We start from the raw sequence: 22,171 nt of genomic DNA, 5'->3' as shown, positions 1-22,171 counted from the left end.
ACACTCCTTTCCCCCCCAGCCCTGTAGCGAACACTCCTTTCCCCCCCAGCCCTGTAGCTAACACTCCTTTCCCCCCAGCCCTGTAGCTAACACTCCTTTCCCCCCAGCCCTGTAGCGAACACTCCTTTCCCCCCCAGCCCTGTAGCTAACACTCCTTTCCCCCCCAGCCCTGTAGCTAACACTCCTTTCCCCCGCAGCCCTGTAGCTGTAGCAACACTCCTTTCCCCCCAGCCCTGTAGCGAACACTCCTTTCCCCCCAGCCCTGTAGCTAACACTCCTTTCCCCCCAGCCCTGTAGCGAACACTCCTTTCCCCCCCAGCCCTGTAGCTGTAGCAACACACCTTTCCCCCCAGCCCTGTAGCGAACACTCCTTTCCCCCGCAGCCCTGTAGCGAACACTCCTTTCCCCCCCAGCCCTGTAGCTAACACTCCTTTCCCCCGCAGCCCTGTAGCGAACACTCCTTTCCCCCCAGCCCTGTAGCGAACACACCTTTCCCCCCAGCCCTGTAGCGAACACTCCTTTCCCCCCCAGCCCTGTAGCGAACACTCCTTTCCCCCCAGCCCTGTAGCTAACACACCTTTCCCCCCAGCCCTGTAGCGAACACTCCTTTCCCCCGCAGCCCTGTAGCGAACACACCTTTCCCCCCAGCCCTGTAGCGAACACTCCTTTCCCCCCAGCCCTGTAGCTAACACTCCTTTCCCCCCAGCCCTGTAGCGAACACTCCTTTCCCCCCCAGCCCTGTAGCTAACACACCTTTCCCCCCAGCCCTGTAGCGAACACTCCTTTCCCCCCAGCCCTGTAGCTGTAGCTAACACACCTTTCCCCCCAGCCCTGTAGCTAACACTCCTTTCCCACCAGCCCTGTAGCGAACACTCCTTTCCCCCCAGCCCTGTAGCTAACACTCCTTTCCCCCCAGCCCTGTAGCGAACACTCCTTTCCCCCCATCCCTGTAGCGAACACTCCTTTCCCCCCCAGCCCTGTAGCTAACACTCCTTTCCCCCCCAGCCCTGTAGCGAACACTCCTTTCCCCCCAGCCCTGTAGCTAACACACCTTTCCCCCCAGCCCTGTAGCGAACACTCCTTTCCCCCCCAGCCCTGTAGCTGTAGCTAACACACCTTTCCCCCCAGCCCTGTAGCGAACACTCCTTTCCCCCCAGCCCTGTAGCTAACACTCCTTTCCCCCCCAGCCCTGTAGCTAACACTCCTTTCCCCCCAGCCCTGTAGCTAACACTCCTTTCCCCCCAGCCCTGTAGCTAACACTCCTTTCCCCCCCAGCCCTGTAGCGAACACTCCTTTCCCCCCAGCCCTGTAGCTAACACTCCTTTCCCCCCAGCCCTGTAGCTAACACTCCTTTCCCCCCAGCCCTGTAGCTAACACACCTTTCCCCCGCAGCCCTGTAGCGAACACTCCTTTTCCCCCCAGCCCTGTAGCTAACACACCTTTCCCCCCAGCCCTGTAGCTAACACACCTTTCCCCCCAGCCCTGTAGCTAACACTCCTTTCCCCCCAGCCCTGTAGCTAACACTCCTTTCCCCCCAGCCCTCTAGCTAGCACTCCTTTCCCTGTAGCTAACACACCTTTCCCACCAGCCCTGTAGCTAACACACCTTTCCCACCAGCCCTGTAGCTAACACACCTTTCCCCCCAGCCCTGTAGCGAACACTCCTTTCCCCCCCAGCCCTGTAGCTAACACTCCTTTCCCCCCAGCCCTCTAGCTAGCACTCCTTTCCCTGTAGCTAACACACCTTTCCCACCAGCCCTGTAGCTAACACTCCTTTCCCCCCAGCCCTGTAGCTAACACTCCTTTCCCCCGCAGCCCTGTAGCTGTAGCTAACGCTCCTTTCCCCCCAGCCCTGTAGCGAACACACCTTTCCCACCAGCCCTGTAGCTAACACTCCTTTCCCCCCAGCCCTGTAGCGAACACTCCTTTCCCCCCCAGCCCTGTAGCTGTAGCTAACACACCTTTCCCCCCAGCCCTGTAGCGAACACTCCTTTCCCCCGCAGCCCTGTAGCGAACACTCCTTTCCCCCCAGCCCTGTAGCTAACACACCTTTCCCCCCAGCCCTGTAGCGAACACTCCTTTCCCCCCAGCCCTGTAGCTAACACACCTTTCCCCCCAGCCCTGTAGCGAACACTCCTTTCCCCCCCAGCCCTGTAGCGAACACTCCTTTCCCCCCAGCCCTGTAGCTAACACACCTTTCCCCCCAGCCCTGTAGCGAACACTCCTTTCCCCCCCAGCCCTGTAGCGAACACACCTTTCCCCCCAGCCCTGTAGCGAACACTCCTTTCCCCCCAGCCCTGTAGCTAACACTCCTTTCCCCCCAGCCCTGTAGCGAACACTCCTTTCCCCCCAGCCCTGTAGCGAACACACCTTTCCCCCCAGCCCTGTAGCTAACACTCCTTTCCCCCCAGCCCTGTAGCTGTAGCTAACACACCTTTCCCACCAGCCCTGTAGCGAACACTCCTTTCCCACCAGCCCTGTAGCGAACACTCCTTTCCCCCCAGCCCTGTAGCTAACACTCCTTTCCCCCCCATCCCTGTAGCGAACACTCCTTTCCCCCCCAGCCCTGTAGCGAACACTCCTTTCCCCCCCAGCCCTGTAGCGAACACTCCTTTCCCCCCAGCCCTGTAGCGAACACTCCTTTCCCCCCAGCCCTGTAGCTAACACACCTTTCCCCCCAGCCCTGTAGCGAACACTCCTTTCCCCCCCAGCCCTGTAGCTGTAGCTAACACACCTTTCCCCCCAGCCCTGTAGCGAACACTCCTTTCCCCCCCAGCCCTGTAGCTAACACTCCTTTCCCCCCCAGCCCTGTAGCTAACACTCCTTTCCCCCCCAGCCCTGTAGCTAACACTCCTTTCCCCCCAGCCCTGTAGCTAACACTCCTTTCCCCCCAGCCCTGTAGCTAACACTCCTTTCCCCCCCAGCCCTGTAGCGAACACTCCTTTCCCCCCAGCCCTGTAGCTAACACTCCTTTCCCCCCAGCCCTGTAGCGAACACTCCTTTCCCCCCCAGCCCTGTAGCGAACACTCCTTTCCCCCCAGCCCTGTAGCGAACACTCCTTTCCCCCCAGCCCTGTAGCTAACACTCCTTTCCCCCCAGCCCTGTAGCGAACACTCCTTTCCCCCCAGCCCTGTAGCTAACACTCCTTTCCCCCCAGCCCTGTAGCGAACACTCCTTTCCCCCCAGCCCTGTAGCTAACACTCCTTTCCCCCCAGCCCTGTAGCGAACACTCCTTTCCCCCCAGCCCTGTAGCGAACACTCCTTTCCCCCCCAGCCCTGTAGCTGTAGCTAACACACCTTTCCCCCCAGCCCTGTAGCGAACACTCCTTTCCCCCCAGCCCTGTAGCGAACACTCCTTTCCCCCCAGCCCTGTAGCGAACACACCTTTCCCCCCAGCCCTGTAGCGAACACTCCTTTCCCCCCAGCCCTGTAGCTAACACACCTTTCCCCCCAGCCCTGTAGCGAACACTCCTTTCCCCCCAGCCCTGTAGCGAACACACCTTTCCCCCCAGCCCTGTAGCGAACACTCCTTTCCCCCCAGCCCTGTAGCTAACAGACCTTTCCCCCCAGCCCTGTAGCGAACACTCCTTTCCCCCCCAGCCCTGTAGCTGTAGCTAACACACCTTTCCCCCCAGCCCTGTAGCTAACACACCTTTCCCCCCAGCCCTGTAGCGAACACTCCTTTCCCCCCCAGCCCTGTAGCTAACACACCTTTCCCCCCAGCCCTGTAGCTAACACTCCTTTCCCCCCAGCCCTGTAGCTAACACTCCTTTCCCCCCAGCCCTGTAGCTAACACACCTTTCCCCCCCGCCCTGTAGCTAACACACCTTTCCCCCCAGCCCTGTAGGTAACACACCTTTCCCCCGCACTGTAGCGAACACACTTTTCCCCCCAGCCCTGTAGCTAACACACCTTTCCCCCCCGCCCTGTAGGTAACACACCTTTCCCCCCGCCCTGTAGCTAACACACCTTTCCCCCCCCGCCCTGTAGCTAACACACCTTTCCCCCCTGCCCTGTAACTAACACACCTTTCCCCGCCCTGTAGCTAACGCACCTTTCCCCAGCCCTGTAGCTAACACTCCTTCCCCCCCCGCCCTGTAGCTAACACACCTTTCCCCCCAGCCCTGTAGCTAACACACCTTTCCCCCCAGCCCTGTAGCTAACACACCTTTCCCCCCAGCCCTGTAGCTAACACACCTTTCCCCCCAGCCCTGTAGCTAACACACCTTTCCCCCCCAAACCCTGTAGCTAACGCACCTTTCCCCCCAGCCCTGTAGCTAACGCACCTTTCCCCCCCAGCCCTGTAGCTAACGCACCTTTCCCCCCAGCCCTGTAGCTAACGCACCTTTCCCCCCCAGCCCTGTAGCTAACGCACCTTTCCCCCCGCCCTGTAGCTAACGCACCTTTCCCTTTTCCCTGTAGCTAACGCCACCTTTCCCCCCAGCCCTGTAGCTAACGCACCTTTCCCCCCGCCCTGTAGCTAACGCTCCTTTCCCCCCCGCCCTGTAGCTAACGCTCCTTTCCCCCCCGCCCTGTAGCTAACGCACCTTTCCCCCCGCCCTGTAGCTAACGCACCTTTCCCTGTAGCTAACGCACCTTTCCCTGTAGCTAACGCACCTTTCCCTGTAGCTAACGCTCCTTTCCCTGTAGCTAACGCACCTTTCCCTGTAGCTAACACACCTTTCCCCCCCAGCCCTGTAGCTAACACACCTTTCCCCCCAGCCCTGTAGCTAACACACCTTTCCCCCCCAGCCCTGTAGCTAACGCACCTTTCCCCCCGCCCTGTAGCTAACGCACCTTTCCCTTTTCCCTGTAGCTAACTCACCTTTCCCCCAAGCCCTGTAGCTAACGCACCTTTCCCCCCGCCCTGTAGCTAACGCTCCTTTCCCCCCCGCCCTGTAGCTAACGCTCCTTTCCCCCCGCCCTGTAGCTAACACTCCTTTCCCCCCAGCCCTGTAGCTAACACACCTTTCCCCCCGCCCTGTAGCTAACACTCCTTTCCCCCCAGCCCTCTAGCTAGCACTCCTTTCCCTGTAGCTAACACACCTTTCCCCCCAGCCCTGTAGCTAACACTCCTTTCCCCCCAGCCCTCTAGCTAGCACTCCTTTCCCTGTAGCTAACACTCCTTTCCCCCCTCCTTTCCCTGTAGCTAACACACCTTTCCCACCAGCCCTGTAGCTAACACACCTTTCCCCCCAGCCCTGTAGCTAACACTCCTTTCCCCCCAGCCCTCTAGCTAGCACTCCTTTCCCTGTAGCTAACACACCTTTCCCACCAGCCCTGTAGCTAACACTCCTTTCCCCCCAGCCCTCTAGCTAGCACTCCTTTCCCTGTAGCTAACACTCCTTCCCCCCCAGCCCTGTAGCTAACACTCCTTTCCCCCCAGCCCTGTAGCTAGCACTCCTTTCCCCCCAGCCCTCACAGCTAGCACTCCTTTCCCTGTAGCTAACACACCTTTCCCCCCAGCCCTGTAGCTAACACTCCTTTCCCCCCAGCCCTCTAGCTAGCACTCCTTTCCCTGTAGCTAACACACCTTTCCCACCAGCCCTGTAGCTAACACACCTTTCCCCCCAGCCCTGTAGCTAACACTCCTTTCCCCCCAGCCCTGTAGCTAACACTCCTTTCCCCCGCAGCCCTGTAGCTAACACTCCTTTCCCCCGCAGCCCTGTAGCTAACACTCCTTTCCCCCGCAGCCCTGTAGCTAACACTCCTTTCCCCCCCAGCCCTGTAGCTAACACTCCTTTCCCCCCCAGCCCTGTAGCTAACACTCCTTTCCCCACCAGCCCTGTAGCTAACACTCCTTTCCCCCCGCAGCCCTGTAGCTAACACTCCTTTCCCCCGCAGCCCTGTAGCTAACACTCCTTTCCCCCCCAGCCCTGTAGCTAACACTCCTTTCCCCCCAGCCCTCTAGATAGCACTCCTTTCCCTGTAGCTAACACACTTTTCCCACCAGCCCTGTAGCTAACACACCTTTCCCCCCAGCCCTGTAGCTAACACTCCTTTCCCCCGCAGCCCTGTAGCTAACACTCCTTTCCCCCCCAGCCCTGTAGCTAACACTCCTTTCCCCCAGCCCTGTAGCTAACACTACTTTCCCTGTAGCTAACGCTCCTTTCCCCCCCAGCCCTGTAGCTAACACTCCTTTCCCCCAGCCCTGTAGCTAACACTACTTTCCCTGTAGCTAACGCTCCTTTCCCCCCCAGCCCTGTAGCTAACACTCCTTTCCCCCAGCCCTGTAGCTAACACTACTTTCCCTGTAGCTAACACTCCCTTCCCCCAGCCCTGTAGCTAACACACCTTTCCCCCCCAGCCCTGTAGCTAACACTACTTTCCCCCCAGCCCTATAGCTAACACTACTTTCCCCCCAGCCCTATAGCTAACACTACTTTCCCCCCAGCCCTATAGCTAACACTCCTTTCCCCCCAGCCCTGTAGCTAACACTCCTTTCCCCCCAGCCCTGTAGCTAACACACCTTTCCCCCCGCCCTGTAGCTAACACACCTTTCCCCCCAGCCCTGTAGCTAACACACCTTTCCCCCCGCACTGTAGCGAACACACTTTTCCCCCCCGCCCTGTAGCTAACACACCTTTCCCCCCCGCCCTGTAGGTAACACACCTTTCCCCCCCGCCCTGTAGCTAACACACCTTTCCCCCCGCCCTGTAACTAACACACCTTTCCCTGTAGCTAACGCACCTTTCCCTGTAGCTAACACTCCTTCCCCCCCGCCCTGTAGCTAACACACCTTTCCCCCCAGCCCTGTAGCTAACACACCTTTCCCCCCAGCCCTGTAGCTAACACACCTTTCCCCCCAGCCCTGTAGCTAACACACCTTTCCCCCCAGCCCTGTAGCTAACACACCTTTCCCCCCAGCCCTGTAGCTAACACACCTTTCCCCCCAGCCCTGTAGCTAACGCACCTTTCCCCCCCAGCCCTGTAGCTAACGCACCTTTCCCCCCCAGCCCTGTAGCTAACGCACCTTTCCCCCCCGCCCTGTAGCTAACGCACCTTTCCCTTTTCCCTGTAGCTAACGCACCTTTCCCCCCCGCCCTGTAGCTAACGCACCTTTCCCCCCCGCCCTGTAGCTAACGCACCTTTCCCCCCCGCCCTGTAGCTAACGCACCTTTCCCTGTAGCTAACGCACCTTTCCCTGTAGCTAACGCACCTTTCCCTGTAGCTAACGCACCTTTCCCTGTAGCTAACGCACCTTTCCCTGTAGCTAACACACCTTTCCCCCCCAGCCCTGTAGCTAACACACCTTTCCCCCCAGCCCTGTAGCTAACGCACCTTTCCCCCCCAGCCCTGTAGCTAACACACCTTTCCCCCCAGCCCTGTAGCTAACGCACCTTTCCCCCCCAGCCCTGTAGCTAACACACCTTTCCCCCCAGCCCTGTAGCTAACGCACCTTTCCCCCCCCAGCCCTGTAGCTAACGCACCTTTCCCTTTTCCCTGTAGCTAACGCACCTTTCCCCCAAGCCCTGTAGCTAACGCACCTTTCCCCCCCAGCCCTGTAGCTAACGCACCTTTCCCTTTTCCCTGTAGCTAACGCACCTTTCCCCCAAGCCCTGTAGCTAACGCACCTTTCCCCCCCGCCCTGTAGCTAACGCTCCTTTCCCCCCCCGCCCTGTAGCTAACGCACCTTTCCCTGTAGCTAACGCACCTTTCCCTGTAGCTAACGCACCTTTCCCTGTAGCTAACGCACCTTTCCCTGTAGCTAACACACCTTTCCCTGTAGCTAACACACCTTTCCCTATAGCTAACACACCTTTCCCTGTAGCTAACGCACCTTTCCCTTTTCCCTGTAGCTAACACACCTTTCCCCCTAGCCCTGTAGCTAACACCTTTCCCTGTAGCTAACACCTTTCCCCCTAGCCCTGTAGCTAACACACCTTTCCCCCTAGCCCTGTAGCTAACACCTTTCCCCCTAGCCCTGTAGCTAACACCTTTCCCTGTAGCTAACGCACCTTTCCCTGAGGAAAATAAATTGTGCAGCAAGATTCACACCCAATCCTTCTAAATTAAAGAAAATAATGATAATTTCATTCTAAATTAAAGAAAATAATGATAATTAATTCCTGTGTTTTTGTTTTCATTTTGTCAGCTGAGAACACTCTACCACAAGATGCCCCAGCTGTCCAAGTACTATGTTGGCTCCACCGTACAAGCCTTCAGGTACAGTAACTGAATGAGTGTGATAATCTACATGATCTTTCCACCATTGTGTGCCTGTTTTGATCCACATGTAGTTTATCTATTTGAATCCCTAACAGAGCAGAGATGTACTACACCTTGGATGTTCTCCTTTCAAGTTACAGCATTGTTCTCTTATTTACCTCGTGGGACCATACCGCCGGTGTTTACCTCTTGGGACCATACCGCCGGTGTTTACCTCGTGGGACCATACCGCCGGTGTTTACCTCGTGGGACCATACTGCCGGTGTTTACCTCGTGGGACCATACCGCCGGTGTTTACCTCGTGGAACCACACCGCCGGTGTTTACCTTGTGGGACCATACCGCCGGTGTTTACCTTGTGGGACCATACCGCCGGTGTTTACCTCGTGGTACCATACCACCGGTGTTTACCTTGTGGGACCATACCGCCGGTGTTTACCTCGTGGGACCATACCGCCGGTGTTTACCTCGTGGGACCATACCGCCGGTGTTTACCTCGTGGGACCATACCGCCGGTGTTTACCTCGTGGTACCATACCGCCGGTGTTTACCTCGTGGGACCATACCGCCGGTGTTTACCTCGTGGAACCATACCGCCGGTGTTTACCTTGTGGAACCATACCGCCGGTGTTTACCTCGTGGGACCATACCGCCGGTGTTTACCTCGTGGGACCATACCGCCGGTGTTTACCTCGTGGGACCATACCGCCGGTGTTTACCTCGTGGTACCATACCGACGGTGTTTACCTCGTGGGACCATACCGACGGTGTTTACCTCGTGGGACCATACCGCCGGTGTTTACCTCGTGGTACCATACCGACGGTGTTTACCTCGTGGGACCATACCGACGGTGTTTACCTCGTGGGACTATAACGCCGGTGTTTACCTCGTGGGACCATACCGCCGGTGTTTACCTCGTGGGACTATAACGCCGGTGTTTACCTTGTGGGACTATAACGCCGGTGTTTACCTCGTGGTACCATACCGACGGTGTTTACCTCGTGGTACCATACCGACGGTGTTTACCTCGTGGGACTATAACGCCGGTGTTTACCTCGTGGGACCATACCGCCGGTGTTTACCTCGTGGGACTATAACGCCGGTGTTTACCTTGTGGGACCATACCGCCGGTGTTTACCTCGTGGTACCATACCGACGGTGTTTACCTCGTGGGACTATAACGCCGGTGTTTACCTCGTGGGACCATACCGCCGGTGTTTACCTCGTGGGACTATAACGCCGGTGTTTACCTCGTGGGACCATACCGCCGGTGTTTACCTCGTGGTACCATACCGACGGTGTTTACCTCGTGGTACCATACCGACGGTGTTTACCTCGTGGGACCATACCGACGGTGTTTACCTCGTGGGACTATAACGCCGGTGTTTACCTCGTGGGACCATACCGCCGGTGTTTACCTCGTGGGACTATAACGCCGGTGTTTACCTCGTGGGACTATAACGCCGGTGTTTACCTCGTGGGACCATACCGCCGGTGTTTACCTCGTGGAACCATACCGCCGGTGTTTACCTCGTGGAACCATACCGCCGGTGTTTACCTCGTGGGACCATACCGACGGTGTTTACCTCGTGGGACCATACCGACGGTGTTTACCTCGTGGGACCATACCGACGGTGTTTACCTCGTGGGACCATACCGCCGGTGTTTACCTCGTGGGACCATACCGCCGGTGTTTACCTCGTGGAACCATACCGCCGGTGTTTACCTCGTGGGACCATACCGCCGGTGTTTACCTCGTGGGACCATACCGCCGGTGTTTACCTCGTGGGACCATACCGACGGTGTTTACCTCGTGGTACCATACCGACGGTGTTTACCTCGTGGGACCATACCGCCGGTGTTTACCTCGTGGTACCATACCGACGGTGTTTACCTCGTGGGACTATAACGCCGGTGTTTACCTCGTGGGACCATACCGACGGTGTTTACCTCGTGGGACTATAACGCCGGTGTTTACCTCGTGGGACCATACCGCCGGTGTTTACCTCGTGGGACCATACCGCCGGTGTTTACCTCGTGGTACCATACCGCCGGTGTTTACCTCGTGGGACCATACCGCCGGTGTTTACCTCGTGGAACCATACCGCCGGTGTTTACCTCGTGGAACCATACCGCCGGTGTTTACCTCGTGGGACCATACCGCCGGTGTTTACCTCGTGGGACCATACCGCCGGTGTTTACCTCGTGGGACCATACCGACGGTGTTTAACTCGTGGGACTATAACGCCATGATTTACCTTCTTACGTCCCATTATGTCTGGCGAAAACAAAACACTGCTTTCCACAATAAGAACCTCATACCAACGATCAAGCATGGCGGTGGATGGTAGTGTGATGGTTTGGGGAGGCTTTCCTGTCTCAGGACCTGGATGACTTGCTTTAATAGAAGGAACCGTGAATTCTGTTCCGTATCAGAGAATTCTACAGGAGAATGTCAGGCCGTCCGTCTGTTAGCTGAAGCACAGCTGGGTCACGCAGCAAGACAACGATCCAAAACACACAATCAAGTCTACATGAAAATGGCTAAAAAGCAAGAAATTGTAACGGCCTAGTCAAAGTCCAGACCTAATCCAAACTGAGATGTTGTGGCAGGACTTGAAACAAGCAGTTCATACTTGAAAACCAACAAATGATGCCGCGGAGTTAAAGCAGTTCTCCATGGAAGAGTGGGCCAATATTCATCCACAGCGATGTGAGGGGCTGATCAACAACTACAGGAAGCATTTGGTTGCAGTCATTGTAGCTAAAAGTGTCATGAAGCGAGGTGTTGGACATTCTAACTTATTCTACTGTAGATATTAGATGAAATGACTAATGTTGGTTTATGTGTGTGTATTCCAGTGAAGGCAGTGTGATAGCCTACTACCTGTCAGAGTTTGAAGTACCACGTGGTCAGGAGGCAGCGGTGGACAAGGCCATGTCCTCCATGGACAAGGTAGTGGATAAGGTGCAGAGGGGCTTTTCGAACAACAGGCCTGGCAACGATCTGTTGTTTGAGGATGTCATGAACTCCGCTCTGGATTCTAGAATGTTCTCAACATCCTTCAGTGGTGAGTTCTGCTCTGTTCTTGTTCTGCTTGCATCAGTTTGAGTAGAGAATTCCCTCAGCGAATTGAAAGTCTGGACGAGGAATTCTGTGACTCAGACATTTATATATGTTAAGTATCCTGTTGTTTCCTTGTGAATTACACTATATATACAAAAGTATGTGGACACCTCTTCAAATGAGGGGATTTGACTATTTCTGCCCCGACCGTTGCTGACGGGTGTATAGAATCGAATACACAGCCATGCAATCTCCATAGACAAACATTTGCAGTAGAATGGCCTTACTGAAAAGCTCAGTGACTTTTTTTTATTATTTTTTTTTACGTGGCACCGTCCATAGGATGCCACCTTTCCAACAAGTCAGTTTGTCAAATTTCTGCCCTGCTAGAGCTGCCCCCGGTCAACTATAAGTGCTGTTATTGTGAAGTGGAAATATTATAGGAGCAACAACGGCTCAGCCGCGAAGTGGTAGACCACACAAGCTCACATAACCGGGACCGCCGAGTGCTGAAGCGCATAAAAATCATCTGTCCTCGGTTACAACACTCACTACTGAGTTTCAAACTGCCTCTGGAAGCAACGTCAGCACAATAACTGTTAGTCTGGAGCTTCATGAAATGGGTTTCCATGGCCGAGCAGCCGCACACAAGCTTAAGATCACCATGTGCAATGCCAAGCGTCGGCTGGAGTGGTGTAAAACTCACCGCCATTGGACTCTGGAGCAGTGGAAACGCGTTCTCTGTAGTGATGAAGCACGCTTCACCATCTGGCAGTCCGACGGGCGAATCTGGGTTTGGCGGATGCCAGGAGAAAGCTACCTGCCCCAATGCATAGTGCCAACTGTAAAGTTTGGTGGAGGAGGAATAATGGTCTGGGGCTGTTTTTCATGGTTCAGGCCCCTTAGTTCCAGTGAAGGGAAATCTTAACGCTACAACACACAATGATATTCTAGATGATTCTGTTCTTCCAACTTTGTGGCAAGTTTGGGGAAGGCCCTTTCCTGTTTCAGCATGACAATGCCCCCATTCACAAAGCAAGGACCATACAGAAATGGTTTGTCGAGATTGGTGTGGAAGAACTTGACTGGCCTGCACAGAGCCCTGACCTCAACCCCATTAAACACATTTGGGATGAATTGAGCCAGGCCTAATCGCCCGACATCACTAATGCTCTTGTGGCTGAATGGAAGCAAGTCCCCGCAACAATGTTCCAACATCTAGTGGAAAGCCTTCCCAGAAGAGGGGAGGCTGTTATAGCAGCAAAGGGGGGGGGCCCAACAACATATTTATGCCCGTGATTTTGGAATGAGATGTTTGCTGAGCAGGTGTCCACGTACTTTTCCTCCTAGCATGAGGACACATCTGAAATGGCACCCTATTCCTTATGTAGTAGACCAGAACCATGTGTGGCTCTCTACCCCCTCTCTACCCCCTCTCTTCCACTCTCTACCCCCTCTCTACCCCCTCTCTCAAACTCTGGTCAGAACCATGTGTGGCTCTCTACCCCTCTCTACCCCCTCTCTACCCCTCTCTCAAACTCTGGTCAGAACCATGTGTGGCTCTCTACCCCCTCTCTACCCCCTCCCTACCACTCTCTACCCCTCTTCCACTCTCTACCCCTCTCTCAAACTCTGGTCAGAACCATGTGTGGCTCTCTACCCCTCTCTACCCCTCTCTACCCCTCTCTCAAACTCTGGTCAGAACCATGTGTGGCTCTCTACCCCTCTCTACCCCTCTCTACCCCTCTCTACCCCTCTCTTCCCCCCTCTCTACCCCTCTCTACCCCTCTCTACCCCTCCCTACCACTCTCTACCCCTCTCTTCCACTCTCTACCCCTCTCTCAAACTCTGGTCAGAACCATGTGTGGCTCTCTACCCCTCTCTTCCACTCTCTACCCCTCTCTTCCCCTCTCTACCCCTCTCTATCCCTCTCTATCCCTCTCTACCCCTCTCTCAAACTCTGGTCAGAACCATGTGTGGCTCTGGCCCAAAATAGTGCACTATATAGGCACTAGGGCACCATTTAGGACATGTTCTGAGTGTCAATGTCTCCTCAGAATCCTACAGGTACGCAGAACACACCAGAGCGAATAAGATTGTTCCAATCGTGTCACCTGGTTTCCCCAATACTCCGTACCCGCCCAACACTTTCGTCGAATGGCAGCTGAGAGCCGACCCTGGTCACGTGATCAAACTGGACTTTGATACCTTCAACCTAGAGGAGGACTGTGGTAACGACTTTGTTAAGGTCTACGACTCCCTGGTGGCCATCGAGAGTCACGCCATGGAAGAGTGAGTCTGCTATCTGTCTGCACTTTGTACAGGGGGACTTACTCTTAACAGCCTTGGGTTAGGATACCTGTTAGGTTAGGAGACCAGCTATAACAGCCTTGGGTTAGGATACCTGCTATAACAGCCTTGGGTTAGGATACCTGTTAGGTTAGGAGACCTGCTATAACAGCCTTGGGTTAGGAGACCTGCTATAACAGCCTTGGGTTAGGAGACCTGCTAGGTTAGGAGACCTGCTATAACAGCCTTGGGTTAGGAGACCTGCTATAACAGCCTTGGGTTAGGAGACCTGCTAGGTTAGGAGACCTGCTATAACAGCCTTGGGTTAGGAGACCTGCTAGGTTAGGAGACCTGCTATAACAGGCTGGTCAGGGGACCTGCTATAACAGGCTGGTCAGGGGACCTGCTATAACAGGCTGGTCAGGGGACCTGCTATAACAGGCTGGTCAGGGGACCTGCTACAACAGGCTGGTCAGGGGACCTGCTATAACAGGCTGGTCAGGGGACCTGCTATAACAGCCTTCTGTCAGGGACCTGCTATAACAGCCTTGGGTTAGGAGACCTGCTATAACAGCCTTGGGTTAGGAGACCTGCTATAACAGCCTTCTGTCAGGGACCTGCTATAACAGGCTGGTCAGGGGACCTGCTATAACAGGCTGGTCAGGGGACCTGCTATAACAGCCTGGTCAGGGGACCTGCTATAACAGCCTTGGGTTAGGAGACCTGCTATAACAGCCTTCTGTCAGGGACCTGCTATAACAGGCTGGTCAGGGGACCTGCTATAACAGGCTGGTCAGGGGACCTGCAATAACAGCCTGGTCAGGAGACCTGCTATAACAGCCTTGGGTTAGGAGACCTGCTATAACAGCCTTGGGTTAGGAGACCTGCTATAACAGCCTTGGGTTAGGAGACCTGCTATAACAGCCTGGTCAGGGGACCTGCTATAACAGCCTTGGGTTAGGAGACCTGCTATAACAGCCTTGGGTTAGGAGACCTGCTAGGTTAGGAGACCTGCTATAACAGCCTTGGGTTAGGAGACCTGCTATAACAGCCTTGGGTTAGGAGACCTGCTAGGTTAGGAGACCTGCTATAACAGCCTTGGGTTAGGAGACCTGCTAGGTTAGGAGACCTGCTATAACAGCCTTGGGTTAGGAGACCTGCTATAACAGCCTTCTGTCAGGGACCTGCTATAACAGGCTGCTCAGGAGACCTGCTATAACAGCCTTGGGTTAGGAGACCTGCTAGGTTAGGAGACCTGCTATAACAGCCTTGGGTTAGGATACCTGCTAGGTTAGGAGACCTGCTATAACAGCCTTGGGTTAGGAGACCTGCTAGGTTAGGAGACCTGCTATAACAGCCTTGGGTTAGGAGACCTGCTATAACAGCCTTGGGTTAGGAGACCTGCTAGGTTAGGAGACCTGCTATAACAGCCTTGGGTTAGGAGACCTGCTAGGTTAGGAGACCTGCTATAACAGCCTTGGGTCAGGGGACCTGCTATAACAGCCTTGGGTTAGGAGACCTGCTAGGTTAGGAGACCTGCTATAACAGCCTTGGGTTAGGAGACCTGCTATAACAGCCTTGGGTTAGGAGACCTGCTAGGTTAGGAGACCTGCTATAACAGCCTTGGGTCAGGGGACCTGCTATAACAGCCTTGGGTTAGGAGACCTGCTAGGTTAGGAGACCTGCTATAACAGCCTTGGGTTAGGAGACCTGCTAGGTTAGGAGACCTGCTATAACAGCCTTGGGTTAGGAGACCTGCTATAACAGCCTTGGGTTAGGAGACCTGCTATAACAGTCTTGGGTTAGGAGACCTGCTAGGTTAGGAGACCTGCTATAACAGCCTTGGGTTAGGATACCTGCTAGGTTAGGAGACCTGCTATAACAGCCTTGGGTTAGGAGACCTGCTATAACAGCCTTGGGTTAGGAGACCTGCTATAACAGCCTTGGGTTAGGAGACCTGCTATAACAGCCTTGGGTTATGAGACCTGTTATACCAGCCTTGGGTTAGGAGACCTGCTAGGTTAGGAGACCTGCTATAACAGCCTTGGGTTAGGAGACCTGCTAGGTTAGGAGACCTGCTATAACAGCCTTGGGTTAGGAGACCTGCTATAACAGCCTTGGGTTAGGAGACCTGCTAGGTTAGGAGACCTGCTATAACAGCCTTGGGTTAGGAGACCTGCTATAACAGCCTTGGGTTAGGAGACCTGCTAGGTTAGGAGACCTGCTATAACAACCTTGGGTTAGGAGACCTGCTAGGTTAGGAGACCTGCTATAACAGCCTTGGGTTAGGAGACCTGCTATAACAGCCTTGGGTTAGGAGACCTGCTATAACAGCCTTGGGTTAGGAGACCTGCTATAACAGCCTTGGGTTAGGAGACCTGCTATAACAGCCTTGGGTTAGGAGACCTGCTATAACAGCCTTGGGTTAGGAGACCTGCTATAACAGCCTTGGGTTACTGCTATGACAGGCTGGTCAGGAGACCTGCTTCAACAGGCTGGTCAGGGGACCTGCTACAACAGGCTGGTCAGGGGACCTGCTATAACAGGCTGGTCAGGGGACCTGCTATAACAGGCTGGTCAGGGGACCTGCTACAACAGGCTGGTCAGGGGACCTGCTTCAACAGGCTGGTCAGGGGACCTGCTATAACAGGCTGGTCAGGGGACCTGCTATAACAGGCTGGTCAGGGGACCTGCTACAACAGGCTGGTCAGGGGACCTGCTATAACAGGCTGGTCAGGGGACCTGCTATAACAGGCTGGTCAGGGGACCTGCTATAACAGGCTGGTCAGGGGACCTGCTATAACAGGCTGGTCAGGGGACCTGCTATAACAGGCTGGTCAGGGGACCTGCTACAACAGGCTGGTCAGGGGACCTGCTACAACAGGCTGGTCAGGGGACCTGCTACAACAGTCTGTTGTCATAATGATGACCACTGATAGATGTGTAACTAGTCTGCATTCTGTTAAATGAGTTGGACCATTTTTTTCTTCTAATAACACAGAATGACTAGTTTCTTTTATTTAGACAAATACAGTCCCTGAGCACTTCTCTTCAGTTGGATGAGTTTAAATTCAATCCAAAGGTTGTGTGTGTGAAATATAAGCCTCTCCCTGGCCCAGTGTTTTAGCCCTCTAGTGGTCAGATGTAGCATTACACAGGAAAAGGTTTTGAAGGCATAGTAACACATCATGTGAAATGTGCAGGGCCTCTCAGAATCGAGCATCAACACAGGAATATTTACTTGTAGTGTACCCGAATAAGGACTTCATAACGCAGTGAACATTTGATTAATGCTTATGTCAACAATCGCAAGACATCCCATTTTATTTTAAGATTCTTCTCTCTGTCAGGATTTGTGGCTACCACTCTCCCAGCTCCCCCCTGACCTTCCAGTCCTCCCGAAACGTGATGCTGGTAACCTTGGTTACTAACAAGGAAAATAACTACCCAGGACTCAGAGCCCAAGTGTCTCAGGTCCCCCGGAACAGCAAAGGTACTATAACACTGTCTACTACTACTACAACTACTACTACTACTAACCTCCTCCTACTACTAGTGCTACTACTACTACTACAACTACTACTAGTGCTACTACTACTACTACAACTACTACTAGTGCTACTACTACTACTACAACTACTACTAGTGCTACTACTACTACTACAACTACTACTAGTGCTACTACTACTACTACTACTACTACAACTACTACTAGTGCTACTACTATTACTACAACTACTACTAGTGCTACTACTATTACTACAACTACTACTAGTGCTACTACTACTACTACTACAACTACTACTAGTGCTACTACTATTACTACAACTACTACTAGTGCTACTACTACTACTACTACAACTACTACTAGTGCTACTACTACTACTACTACAACTACTACTAGTGCTACTACTACTACTACTACTACAACTACTACTAGTGCTACTACTACTACTACTACTACAACTACTACTAGTGCTACTACTACTACTACTACTACAACTACTACTAGTGCTACTACTACTACTACTACTACAACTACTACTAGTGCTACTACTACTACTACAACTACTACTAGTGCTACTACTATTACTACAACTACTACTAGTGCTACTACTATTACTACAACTACTACTAGTGCTACTACTATTACTACAACTACTACTAGTGCTACTACTACTACAACTACTACTAGTGCTACTACTATTACTACAACTACTACTAGTGCTACTACTATTACTACAACTACTACTAGTGCTACTACTACTACTACAACTACTACTAGTGCTACTACTATTACTACAACTACTACTAGTGCTACTACTATTACTACAACTACTACTAGTGCTACTACTATTACTACAACTACTACTAGTGCTACTACTACTACTACTACAACTACTACTAGTGCTACTACTACTACTACTACAACTACTACTAGTGCTACTACTATTACTACAACTACTACTAGTGCTACTACTACTACTACTACAACTACTACTAGTGCTACTACTACTACTACTACAACTACTACTATTGCTACTACTACTACTACTACTACAACTACTACTAGTGCTACTACTATTACTACAACTACTACTAGTGCTACTACTATTACTACAACTACTACTAGTGCTACTACTATTACTACTACTATTACTACAACTACTACTACTACTAACCTCCTCCTACTACTATTACTACTGTCTACTACTATTACTACTGTCTACTACTACTACTACTACTACTACTACTACTACTACTACTACTACTACTAACCTCCTCCTACTACTACTACTACTACTACTAACCTCCTCCTACTACTATTACTACTGTCTATTACTACTACTACTACTAACCTCCTCCTACTACTACTACTACTACAACTACTACTAGTGCTACTACTACTACTACTACTACTACTACTAACCTCCTCCTCCTACTACTACTACTACTACTACTACTACTACTACTACTACTACTAGTGCTACTACTACTACTACTACTACTAACCTACTACTACTACTACAACTAACCTCCTCCTACTACTACTACTACTACTACAACTACTACTAGTGCTACTACTACTACTACTACTACTAACCTCCTCCTACTACTACAACTACTACTAGTGCTACTACTACTACTACTACAACTACTACTAGTGCTACTACTACTACTACTACTACTAACCTCCTCCTACTACTACAACTACTACTAGTGCTACTACTACAACTACTACTAGTGCTCGAACTACTACTACTACAACTACTACTAGTGCTACTACTACTACTACTACTACTAACCTCCTCCTACTACTACTACTACTACTACTACAACTACTACTAGTGCTACTACTACTACAACTACTACTAGTGCTACTACTACTACTACTACAACTACTACTAGTGCTACTACTACTACTACTACAACTACTACTAGTGCTACTACTACTACTACTACAACTACTACTAGTGCTACTACTACTACTACTACAACTACTACTACTACAACTACTACTAGTGCTACTACTACTACTACTACAACTACTACTAGTGCTACTACTACTACAACTACTACTAGTGCTACTACTACTACTACTACAACTACTACTAGTGCTACTACTACTACAACTACTACTAGTGCTACTACTACTACTACTACAACTACTACTAGTGCTACTACTACTACTACTACAACTAGTGCTACTACTACTACTACTACAACTACTACTAGTGCTACTACTACAACTAACCTCACATGGTGAGGAATCGTCAGGCCCTTCACATACAGTTATCAACAGTCATACATGATCTACTATTTTAAAATGTTTGGTTTGTCTGTTGTGTTTAATGTGATCATCTGTGATTGTTTTTAGAGCTGGAATGTGGTGGCCAGCTGTCAGGAGAGACAGGGGAATTCACATCCCCAAACTACCCAAACTACTATGCTCCCAACACCAGATGTGAATGGAATATACAGGTGAGGAAGTGTTTATACTGGGGTTACATCGTAGTGTTTATACTGGGGTTACAGCATAGTGAAGTGTTTATACTGGGGTTACAGCGTAGTGTTTATACTGGGGTTACAGCGTAGTGTTTATACTGGGGTTACAGCATAGTGTTTATACTGGGGTTACAGCGTAGTGTTTATACTGGGGTTACAGCGTAGTGTTTATACTGGGGTTACAGCGTAGTGTTTATACTGGGGTTACAGCGTAGTGTTTATACTGGGGTTACAGCGTAGTGTTTATACTGGGGTTACAGCGTAGTGTTTATACTGGGGTTACAGCGTAGTGTTTATACTGGGGTTACAGCGTAGTGTTTATACTGGGGTTACAGCGTAGTGTTTATACTGGGGTTACAGCATAGTGTTTATACTGGGGTTACAGCATAGTGTTTATACTGGGGTTACAGCATAGTGTTTATACTGGGGTTACAGCATAGTGTTTATACTGGGGTTACAGCATAGTGTTTATACTGGGGATACAGCATAGTGAAGTGTTTGACAAATGTTATTTGATCATCTAATAATCAGATATTGAAACCTTCAGATTTTAAGCATTGGCTGATAGAGGTTTTGTATCAAGCTAAGTGTGTATAATGTCTGCCTGTACTATACCCCCCCCCCCCCCCCAGGTCCCTGCTGGTAAGTCAGTGAAGGTCAAGTTCAGTACCTTCCTGTTATTAGAGCTGGGTCAGGAGAACACTAAGGACTGTAACAAGGACTATGTAGAGATCAACAACAAGAGGTGAGATATTTCAGAAGAGCTCCCCCCTACTGTATTAACTAACCCTGCACCTCCCTATTCACTGACCCTGCTTCCAGCCAGGACAATGACCACAATAGACGAAGATATACACACACGGGATAATCAGCTAGCTTAATGTGAATGGTAATAATCTCACTAGCCAGCTAGTTTAACAGGCAAAAACAACCTAAAAGTAATGTTATGGAAGGTACAGTACCATTAGAAAGAATTCAGACCCTTTTTCACATGTTGTTTTGTTACAACCTGAATTTAATGGATTAAATTGTGATTTTGTCACTGGCCTAAACACAATACCCCATAATGTCGAAGTGGAATTATGTTTTAACACATTTTTACTGATTGAGTCAATAAGTATTCACCCCCTTTGCTATGGCAAGCCTCAATAAGTTCAGGAGTAAAAAATGTACTTAAGTTGCTTGGACTCACTCTGTGTACAATTAATAGTGTTTAACATTATTTTTTTGAATGACTACCTCATCTCTGTACCCCACAGATACAATTATCTATAAGGTCCCTCAGTCGAGCAGTGAATTTCAAACACAGATTCAACCACAAAGACCAGGGAGGTTCCAATGCCTCACAAAGAAGGGCACCTATTGGTAGATGGGTCAAACATTTTTATCAAATAAAAAGCAGACATTGAATATCCCTTTGAGAATGGTGAAGTTATTAATTACGCTTTGGATGGTGTATCAATACACCCAGTCACTGGAAAGATACAGGCGTCCTTCCTAACTCAGTTGCCAGAGAGGAAGGAAACCACTCAGGGATTTCACCATGAGGCCAATGGTGACTTTAAAATAGTTAGTTCTCTCCTATCACAGCATTCAACTCTGAGGGATCAACAACATTGTAGTTACTCCACAATACTAACCTAAATGACAAAAATATTCCCAAACATGCATCCTGTTTGCAATAAGGCACTAAAGTATTACTGCAACAAAAAAAAAGTCAAATAAATGTAACTTTATGTCCTGAATACAGTGTTATGTTTTCGGCAAATCCAACACCTCACTGAATACCCTTCTTCATATTTTTAAATATGGTAATGGCTGCATCATGTTATGGGTATGCTTGTCATTGGCAAGGACTAGGGAGTTTTTTTTTTTTTAAATAAAAATGTACGGAATAAAGCTAAGCACAGGCAACGTCCTAGAGGAAAACCTGTTTGTCTGCTTTCTAACAACAACAACAACAACAAAAATATACATTTAGGCTGAGTCACGGGGTGTGAATACTTTCTGAAGGCACTTGTAAATGTCAATTATTTGTGGGTAGCTAGCTACCAATTCTTCATGGCCAACTAGCCAGTTAACCCTATTAACTTACAACAGGTTTGCGATCTATGCGGTTATTGTAGGCAGGTAAACATGCCATTGTTTTTCAATACATTCAAAACATAAATAACCATTTTAAATACTCAAATGTTTTGGGCTGTGTATTTGAAAATATTGAAATACACAGGGGGGGAAAAAGTGTTTTTAAATACCAGATACTGAAATACACGTCTGCTTTGTAGTGGTTCTGTCCAACCATGAATAGGATTAGGATATTAGGCCTAGTCCTCGTGGTCTGCACATGTTTTGTAGTATTAGATTGACCTGTTGTTGTAATGTCTGTATCAGGTGTATCTATAAAAAAAACTCAAAACGACTAGAAAAATCTCAAAACAAGTTTATTCGCCCACTGGGTCATACAGCTGCAGAGGCGGCACACCCACTGGGGTCATACAGCTGCAGAGGCGGCACACCCACTGGGGTCATACAGCTGCAGAGGCGGCACACCCACTGGGGTCATACAGCTGCGGAGGCGGCATACCCACTGGGGTCATACAGCTGCAGAGGCGGCACACCCACTGGGGTCATACAGCTGCGG

At 51.0% G+C, this 22,171-nt stretch overlaps 1 protein-coding gene across 1 annotated transcript in view; it reads left to right on the top strand.

Moving 5' to 3' along the window:
• Positions 1 to 22,171, top strand: part of st14a (ST14 transmembrane serine protease matriptase a) — a 62,561-nt gene that overhangs the window by 14,323 nt on the left and 26,067 nt on the right. The window contains exons 4-9 of the mRNA XM_071360281.1: positions 8,095 to 8,165; positions 11,031 to 11,239; positions 13,293 to 13,527; positions 16,875 to 17,017; positions 19,403 to 19,506; positions 20,163 to 20,275. Coding sequence (XP_071216382.1) covers positions 8,095 to 8,165; positions 11,031 to 11,239; positions 13,293 to 13,527; positions 16,875 to 17,017; positions 19,403 to 19,506; positions 20,163 to 20,275 — 875 coding nt within the window. The remainder of the gene's footprint in view (positions 1 to 8,094; positions 8,166 to 11,030; positions 11,240 to 13,292; positions 13,528 to 16,874; positions 17,018 to 19,402; positions 19,507 to 20,162; positions 20,276 to 22,171) is intronic.

This window comes from Salvelinus alpinus, chromosome 22 (genome assembly GCF_045679555.1).
Source record: "Salvelinus alpinus chromosome 22, SLU_Salpinus.1, whole genome shotgun sequence".
Taxonomy (NCBI): domain Eukaryota; kingdom Metazoa; phylum Chordata; class Actinopteri; order Salmoniformes; family Salmonidae; genus Salvelinus; species Salvelinus alpinus.
This window is presented reverse-complemented; position numbering and strand designations above follow the sequence as displayed.